At 52.7% G+C, this 9,332-nt stretch overlaps 1 protein-coding gene across 5 annotated transcripts in view; it reads left to right on the plus strand.

The window, feature by feature from the left end:
• The window catches only part of DGKD (diacylglycerol kinase delta), a 113,227-nt gene extending 104,231 nt beyond the window's left edge, over positions 1–8,996 (plus strand). For 4 of the 5 annotated variants that reach the window (XM_032355211.1, XM_032355212.1, XM_032355215.1 and 1 more), the window contains 3 exons: positions 4,200–4,317; positions 5,484–5,614; positions 6,836–8,996. In XM_032355211.1, the coding sequence (XP_032211102.1) occupies positions 4,200–4,317; positions 5,484–5,614; positions 6,836–6,925 (339 nt within the window). In that variant the 3' untranslated portion in view covers positions 6,926–8,996. The remainder of the gene's footprint in view (positions 1–4,199; positions 4,318–5,483; positions 5,615–6,835) is intronic. The other variant, XM_032355213.1, reaches the window with a different exon arrangement.
• The last annotated feature ends 336 nt before the right edge of the window (positions 8,997–9,332 follow it).

Below are 9,332 nucleotides of genomic sequence, written 5' to 3' on the forward strand. Positions count from 1 at the left end.
GAGACTGTGCAAGGTGACAGGTGGGAAGTTGTACAGATGGTGCATGGGCAGGTTAGTCGAAAAACCAGAAACCTCTGGAGCCAGCTGGGGCAGAGCAGGGTGGGGCCAGGGCAGAGTTACTGCCAGCATTGATCCCATGGGACCTCAGCCCAGAAACTGCAGCCAGCTGTCCCGGGAGTGAAAGGAAAACCACACGTGCTCTTAGGGGTCTTCTGGGCTGTCCAGGACTCCTGCCTTCTCCACTTTTCTCTGCTGGCTGCTTCACAGCTCAGTGCTCCCAGCTTCTGGGACCTCTGCTATACCCATGCAAGGGGAGAGAGCAAGTGGAAGCTTGGAAGGCATTGTGCCACATTCTACTAGTGTAATAACAGGACAATGACTTCTTTGAAAGCAAAAAACAAAGTTGGCAAGTTTGTGAGCTAGTTCTTTGAAGTACAGTTGACTCTTGAACAGTACAGTTTGGACTGCGTGGGTTCCCTTATACAGGTTTTTTTCTGATTAATGTAGTGCTGTACTGCAAATGTATTTTTTCTTAGGATTTTCTTAACATTTTCTTTCCTGTAGCTTACTTTTTTAAAAGAATACGGTATATGATATACATAGAGAATTTGTGTTAACTGTTTATGGTATTAGTAAGGCTCTTTGGGGAGTCAGAAGTTATACATAGATTTTCAACTTCATGGGTGGGGGGTGGCACTCCTGACTTCAATGTTATTCAGAGTTTAACTATAAAATACAAGAAATTAAATCATTCTGTGGCAAATCGAGGAAGGTCTGGACAGTACGAAGTGATAAAGGTCATGGAACAACAGATAAGAGGATAAATCAAGTATATTATTTTCAAAGAAATGCTAATTTAAAAAATCTTGCTAAAACCATTGAAATGTCAGGAAAAATTTAAACTATACAAATTGAAATCTAAGGACATTTATTTGTAAATTATTTTTTAAAAGATTTTATTTATTTGAGAGAGAGAGAAAACATGAGCAGGGTGAGGGGCAGAGGGAGAAGCAGACTCCCTGCTGAGCAGGGATATGGGGCTAATGTGGGGCTCGATCCTGGGCCTCCAGAATCATGACCTAAACCAAAGGCAGATGCTTAACTGACTGAGCCACCCAGGCATCCCTAAAGACATTTTAAAAAGAATAGCTACAGGACAACTTGAAAAAATAATTATCTCTGAAGGAAAAATGTCAAGGAATATGTAATTCCTCTATATAAGAAACAGCATCAAAGCTAGGAAAAGATGGACGTTGGCGCAATTTGTGTTTTAAATTGTGATAAGAAACACACAAAATTTACCATGTCTGCTGTTTTTAAGTGTATAGATTAAATAGTGTTAAGTATAGTCACATATTAGAAGCAAATCTTGGCAACTTTCAAATAGTTCATTACTTTAAAAACTAGCATATCTGATTTCAGAATTCTGTATTATCAGTAGATCTGCAAAACCAGTTTATTACTGTTTTTTTAATCTTTTTTTTTTTTTTTTTTTTAAGATTTAGTTCATTCATTTGAGAGAGACAGAGAGAGAGTCACACAAGCAGTGAGAGAGTCAGAGGGAGAAGCAGACTCCCCACTGACCTGGGAGCCCAACATGGGACTTGATCCCAGGACTAGAGATCATGATCTGAGCTAAAGGCAGATGCTTAACCATCTGAGACACCCAGGTGCCCCAAAATTGAAAGCAATTTTTTATAAAAGAATTCCGGGTGGGGAGCACCTGGGTGGCTCAGTGGGTTAAAAGCCTCTGCCTTCGGCTCAGTTCAAGATCCCTGGGCCTTGGTATCATGCCCTGCATTGGGCTCTCTGCTCGGCGGGGAGCCTGCCTCCTCCTCTCTCTCTGCCTGCCTCTCTGACTACTTGCGATCTCTGTCAAATAAATAAATAAAATCTTTTTTTTTTTTTTTTAAAGATTTTATTTTATCCATTTGACAGAGATCACAAGTAGGCAGAGAGGCAGGCAGAGGGGAGGGGGGGAAGCAGGCTCCCTGCCGAGCAGAGAGCCCAATACGGGGCTCGATCCCAGGACCCCGAGACCATGACCTGAGCTGAAGGCAGAGGCTTAACCCACTGAGCCACCCAGGCGCCCCAATAAAGAAAATCTTTAAAAAAAAAAAAATTCCAGGTGGAAAGTGCAGAGGGACTGAAAGGCCATTTTGCATCCCCCCTCCCCGCCCCCACCCAGGAAGCACTCAGTTTCCTGTGGGTCATCCATGGGTGGCAGCACCTGTGGTGAAAGAAGCTGCTGGCCCCAGAAAGAGGATGGCAGGCCTCACCTGTTGGGAGGCAGTTGCAAGCCTGTGTCATCACTGGCGACAGCGTCCTGTCTAAAGGCAGGAATCTGGATCCAATCTTCTTGGGCAAGGGGTGGGGCGGGCCGTCTTACTGGGCAGGCAGCTGGTTTCTCTGTGGTGAAGGATGAAGCCGGGGAGCCTGAGAGCCAGAGCAGCTGAGTGTCACTTGTGGCCCTCACGAGGGTCCTGGTTCAGACACACCAGCCATGAGGGTAACCCTTTGGAACAGGCGGGGAGATTTGATGTTATTAGATGTACGTGAGCTCGTGCTGGTGTCAGTGTGGTGATGGTGCTGTGGGTAGATGCTCTAGGAGCGCATTCCTGTCTTTTAGGGTTGCATACAGAAGCGTTTGTGTGTGTGTGAGAGTAGTTTGATGTCTGGAATTTGCTTAATTTACAAGGTGGGGAGACAAGGTCATACATTGATAGCCTCTTTCTGCTGGCCTCCCAGGATGAAATCCCCATATTAAAAGTTAGAAGTTAGGGGCGCCTGGGTGGCTTAGTTGGTTAAGTGTCTGCCTTCAGCTCAGGTCATGGTCTCAGGGTCCTGGGATTGAGCCCAGCATCAGGCTCTCTGCTTAGCTCTCCCTCTCCCTATGCCTGCCATTCCCCCCACTTGTGTTCTGTCTCTCTGACAAATAAATAAATAAAATCTTTTAAAAAATAATAAAAGTTAGAAATTAATGTGATCCTCATAGGCATTTTAAAAAAAGGAAATTGTAAAGTCAGGCATAGGATTCTGTTTGGGCTGTGGGGAGAGCAGCTCTGGGTTGCTTGCGGGTGCCCCTTCTGTGGGAGCGCTGAGGAGTGAGGCGGGCGCCCACCAGTCCCAGCATAGAAGAGCCTGGGAGCCGAGGCGCTAATGGTCTTTAACGGAGCAGCTGTTCGATGGATGGTTGAGAAATTTGTAAATTAAGTTCCTTGAGCCCTGCGATCATCAGTTAGAAATACCATTGTGAGAAGTCTCTTTTCTAGTAGAAAACCTGAAGCCGGAAATGCCTCTTATCAGAAATCCACGAAGGGGCTCTTGGGGCACCCGGAGGGTTGGTGGCACTACAGAGCGTGTTCCTGGATGTGAGGACCCATACTCTCCCCCCATCCCCCGATTTGGTGCAATTCTAATGAAAATCCCTGTGGCATTTTTTTCAGTGGGACCATGTGTCCCTTTCAGATCTGAAAGTATCTTAAAGCTGCCAAATGTGACCATGCAGGTCAGTGTGGGACGTCAGTAGAGAGGGCCCTGGGGCAGAGTCCAGGCCCTCAGGGGCAAGAAGAGGCGCTCCTGGGACATAGGAAATTCTGCTTTATTTGTGAATACGGGGGTAGGATGTGTACACACGTAAATCCAGGCCCATGTATCGTGTGCAGAGGCCCGTGGCCCTGCTTCTGTGTGAATATAGTCAGACCAGCTGGGAAGGGGCAGTGTCCTCTCTGCCCATTTCCTGGGCAGCACTGTGCAGGGTGGTGGCAGGGATCCAGTGCTCCTGTCCCTCAGTGATGCTGCTTTGGGGAGTAGGTTCCAAGGAAAGACCGAAAAATGCCAGAAAAGCTTTGTTTTTAGAAAGACACTATATCCCACTCGTCCCTGTCTGCCCGTGCAGCTCTGAAGATCGGCTATGACCTACTGGATAATCTTTGTAGAATGTATTGGTATTTGGGTAATATTCATGAAGCTTTTCAATCACATGAGAAACACACGTTATAAAATTAGGAAATCAAATGTGGTATTAGACACTGTGTGATCACTGTGAAACCACCTTTAAGAGGCGTTACAGGTAAGTCTTTGAGCCTAGAAACCAAGGGGGACAGTGGTACGGTGGGGACTGAGCCCCCCTGCCCAACGTGTGCCTCCTGCCTGGCTGCTTCAGCTCTGACTCTCCCTGCCTCTTGCTTCCCCCACAGAATGTGATGCTGGAGCTTTCCAAACGCAGCCGCAGTGGCAAGTTCCGCCTGGTGACGAAGTTTAAGAAAGAGAAAAACAGCAAGAACAGAGAAGCTCGCAGTAGCCTGGGAGCCCCGGGTACCCGCCCTCCTGCCGTTCTTCTGGCTGTCCATGCCGGCTGTGGGGGCCATTGTGGTCTCTGCTTTTTTCTGCAGCCTTTTGGTTCTTCCCCGTGGTCCCTGATCACGACCCCTATTGCCGCGGTGTTTGTCTAGGGAGCTGCCCCTGTGTTGTCGCTCCTGCCCGGGATCACTCCCTGGGCGGACTCCGGTGACTGACACCACACTGCGTGCCTGCTCTGGATTAGGGGTGCAAGGGGGGAGGGGGACACTAGAGGTGATAGGACACTCAGAGACACAGAGCTCACACTTCAGTCTTGTGCAGGGCCCACCGGGCCCTCCTCTTGTGAGGGGCTGCTGGTCCCCGGCCGACAACTCATGAGTCCAGGCCCCATGCTGGAGCCTGGGCCACTGGCGCTTGCAGCTGGGGAGGTCAATAGAAAATGGCACTCGAGGACATTTTTGGGGGAGTCCGTAAACTGGGGCTCTTAGCATGGCTGTTTCCAGTGCTCTCAGGTGCCGAGAAGCCCCGAGTTTGGATTTGTGGGTAGTGGTCACTGCCTTTGATTTTTCTTCTTCGCATGTTTGTCCGGCAGTTGGGTTTCTTTTAATGACGGTGGCTCTGGCTACATGAATCTCTGCCTGTTTCCCTTCCTGCTGTCGACCAGAAGTGACGGGACCCTCCAGAGAGGAGCGCAGGCTGGCTTCAGCGGCACAGTCACATTGCATTTACCTCTTTGGGGGTGTCTGGTCCCTCCTGGGACATGGGGGAAATGACCAGGCTGATGGCCAACCTGGCAGGAACAGACTGCAGCTCCTTCCCTTGGAGAGCGGGTGGCTCCCTGCTGCTTTTTGCGAGGCTCTGGGGTGGTGCCTGTGGCTGGGCGGTGGGTGCCGGCTGCTGGGGGTGTGTGTGGGGTCCCTGCTGCTGGAGGTCTCGGGAGCCAGCTGCTGGGGGCATCTCAGGGCCTGGCTGCTGGGTGTCTTGGGTGCCAGCTGTTGGGGGCATGTGGGTGCCAGCTGCTGGGGTGTCTGGGGTACCTACTGCTGGGGCATCTTGTCTGGGTGCTGGCTTCTGGGGCATCTTGGGATGCCTGCTGCTGGGATGTCTCAGGTGCCGGCTGCCACCTGCCTCGCGCTGGGCTCTGGGCACTCACTGCATTCGTGCTTTTCCGTCTCCGACAGTTCACCTCTGGGGGACAGAGGAGGTTGCTGCCTGGCTGGAGCACCTCAGTCTCTGTGAGTATAAGGACATCTTCACGCGGCACGACATCCGGGGCTCTGAGCTCCTGCACCTGGAGCGGAGGGACCTCAAGGTACTTCCACATTGTCTCCTGGGAACCCGCCCTGGGCTTCCCTGCACTCCCTTCTCTGTCCCCTCCCTCTGACCTGGCCACGCCCCAGCATCAGGGCTCTCCTCATGGTTCTCTTGTGCGTGTCTCGGGGTGATGCGCGACGGTGGCCAGCAGAGCACCTCTGCCCCCCGGCAGTGATGTCGCCACCTCCCATAGCCAGACAAAGCCAAAGCGGACATGATGGAGATCTTTGCTTTTCTTAATCTAATTGGACAAATGAACTATTTTAACATTAAAAATCCTGTCGAGGGCGGGCACCTGGCTGGCTGTGAGTAGAGCATGTGACTTTTGGTCTCAGGGTTATGGGCTTAAGCCCCACCTTGGGGGTGGAGCCCACATAGAAATAAACTCTGTTGGGGGACGCAGCTCTATGCTAAGGAGTCAGCTGAAGAGCCCTGTGTGACAGTGGCCCCCAGCACGCGGGGGTCCCTCTCCCTTTGGAGCTGACGCACAGGCACCCCACAGAGATGCTGTGAGGGAACGAGTCTGAACTGTTTGGTTTCCGGGTGCACAGGACAGTCACGTGTAGAACATGCAATCTGTCAGGTGTGTAGCAGCGTTACGTCTCAAAAGTGTGCCTGTCTTAGTGAAAAAACTCGTTGCTAAAAACTACTGTTATTGGAACTTTCAGTGAGTCCGATCAGTGGTCACCAATGACCGCAACAAATGTAATAGCAAAAATGTCTGAAATATTGTAAGAATTCCCAATATGTGACACAGAGGCTCGAACAGAAGCTGTTGGAAAACTGGGACCGACAGACTTGCTGGACACAGGCTACTAGGGGTCCTGAGTGTGGGAGGTGTGTGGGGTCTGCGGGTGCAGCGGTCGGAGGCAGGCTGCTCGCGGCTGGGGTTCGCATGGGCCAACCTGAGCCCGGGGCTCCTGGAGCCATGTCCTGAGTGGGTGACCCACCCCTGGGGCGTCTTGGACGGCAGCTTTGTTGAGTCACTGTATCCCTGCCGCCAGGCCAGCATCCTGGGTCTGTCCTGCACGGTAACAGGGACTGAGGCTTGTGGGAGGGGCTGTGGCGGGCATCTGCACGACTCTTCACGCGTGGGCCATCTCTGTCTGGTGTCATTGTCTTCATTTTTTCTCCTTCGCTTGCGTTCAGAAAGCCAGGTAGAAGGCCCGCGGGGGCCAAGCCCCCTTCCTGGCATCAGGGTGCTGTCCTCTCGTTGCAGGACCTCGGTGTGACCAAGGTGGGCCACATGAAGAGGATCCTGTGTGGCATCAAGGAGCTGAGCCGGAGCACTCCTGCCACCGAGGCCTAGCCCTGGCCCTGTCGGCCTGCGTCCCCCGCACCCCCCACGACTAAGGCCAGGCACAGCGCCTGCCCCTTCTCATGGTGCTACTCCCTTTGCTCCAGACAGGAAGCCTTGCAGACGCCCGTTCTGTGACTGCTCCGGGGTCTCGAACACACCAACATAGCTACCTTGAAACAGCACCTCGTCCCACCCGGCGTTATGTGGGGCGGACCGCCACCTCCCCTCTGCTCTTGCTGACCTGTGACCTGGGCCGGGCCTGACCTCCTGGGCCCTGGGGCTGCCCGGGATTGTCCTGTGGGTTCCTCACGGTGAGCCTCATCATCGCACACCGTGTGGCATATCCCAGGCGTGCAGAAACTGACCCAGCTGGCAGCCTCCTGCACTGGAAAGTTCTTTCTGTGCCCACCAGCCACCCAGGTCTTGACAGCACCCTTTCCAGGCCACCCACGGCTGATGTCCCATTTATGGATGAGGTCTTTCACAAAGATCTGCCTCTTGTCACTTGAGTGTGGCAGGATTGCATTGCCAGTCCCGTCTGTTGTCACTAGACCTGGAGAGGAGGCAACTCGTCCCTCCTAAAGCCAAGTAAACGGGTGGCTGTGATCTTGGGCTGCCAGATCCCTTCCCCATTGCTTTTGGTCCCTTGTCCTGGTTGGTGCCCTCTCTTGAGCTGCTGGTGTGGGACGTGGGATGTCTGTCCCGAGACGCCGTAGCCTCTCTTGTCTCTCCACAGAGGACATATTTGTATAAGCATGGTGGTGTGCGGAGAGAGCACTTCCTGGGCGCTGGGAAGATGTCTCTCCCTATCCTGGGGGAGACCAGGCTTCGTCCCAGGCCAGCGTCCCGACAGTTTGACCATGTGGACGGCTCTGTCTCATGCCACTCTAGCCTGCGTCCCCAGCCCTTGCGGGCCCGGGTAGGGGACAGTGTCCGGCTGCTAGCTAGGGCTCCATGCTCCAAAGGGGCATGCCACCCCATCTCCTGGAGCTCGCTTTACCCCTCGTCCATGTGAGGGGACTGGGCTGCAGGTGCTGTCTGGTCACCCTTGAGGGGACCCTGGGGAGCTCACCACCAAACAGCCTCTACTTGGCACTCGCTTTGCAGGCCCCTGTGCCTCCCCTTTACTGGTGTGCCTGGTGGGCCCCTCCGTGAGCCAACCTGGCCCATACCTCCGGTTTGGGGATGCTCCTGCTGGTGACCTTCCGGGTGCCCAGCCAGCTCCTGTCCCCGAGAGTAGAGTGGCAGCATTGGGTTTGGGGTGAATAGGCCTGTGCTCCGCAGGGTGCTCTGCTGCGCCTTTGGAGGTAGGCTGGGCAGCTGTCTGTGGCCTTCCCCACCCTAAGGTCCAGTGCCAGCAGATGGCCGTTTGGGACGTGGAAGGCAGAGAGGAGTCATCTGGCCACCGGGAATCGCTGGTTTTCCAGGTAGAACAGGCTGAGAAAGGAGACTGAGGGGACCTGAGCCCGCGGTGCCAGCACGGGGTCTGCGCTGTCCCCTCTGGTAGGGATCGGGGACAAGCACGCCCATGGCAAATGGGGGAGTGGCAGCTGCGGATGGGTCTGAAACTGCAGGCCACCCCAGGCCCTCCCGGCCCTCTCTCGGGGAAGCCTGAGGGTTGGGTCAAGCATGGTGTTTAAAATTAATGTGTTGTCAGTGATAAAAACAACACTGTTTACATAGAAACCATTTTTCTGATTCTAGTAAGTTAGAGGTGAGTGGAGTCAATGTGCTTGTCGCGTGGAAGTGCGCCGATGTGGGGATCGCGCTGCGTTGCTGTGGGGGCCACGTCGCCCTCCGTGGCCCGCTTCTCTGCCAGGCCCCGATGTTCCTGCTGTGGCTGAGCGCGGTCCCGCTGGGACCCCAATCCTGTCAGCATGGAGGGAGGAAGGGTCAGTCCTGGGGAGTCTTGGAGAAGAGGTTTTGTGCCCTCGGGTGGGGCTTACCCCTCATATTTATGATCTTAATTTATACAGTGCCCGCCGTGGAAGCAAATGCCTCCTGTATTGCTGTGTACATACCCGATCTGGGGTTGTAAATAGGTTGTTCTGTGTATAAATAAAATCTTCCATTGACAGATTTCTTGTTGTCATTTCCTGTGCTTTGACATAAAACATTACTTGCTCAAGTCTTTCCAAACTGGATTCAGGATTGTTTTTTAGCTACTCTAAAAATAAGGTGAATTGGTGTGGCTAAAGAACAAAATGGAAAGTCATTGTGTTTTTTAGAAAACACAAAGAGTGTTTTTTAAATGAGTGAGTTTTTTAAATGAGTGAGTTCTTAGGTCTGTTGAATTAAAAACTCAGCAAGGAGGTCGGGCTGAGGGTCAGACTCCATCCAGGGCAGCCTGGACCAGCCTACTGAGGGCATGTGATGGAAGCAAATATTCTGATCCTCCTAAATCTTTCCTATAAAA

This window comes from Mustela erminea, chromosome 8 (genome assembly GCF_009829155.1).
Source record: "Mustela erminea isolate mMusErm1 chromosome 8, mMusErm1.Pri, whole genome shotgun sequence".
Taxonomy (NCBI): domain Eukaryota; kingdom Metazoa; phylum Chordata; class Mammalia; order Carnivora; family Mustelidae; genus Mustela; species Mustela erminea.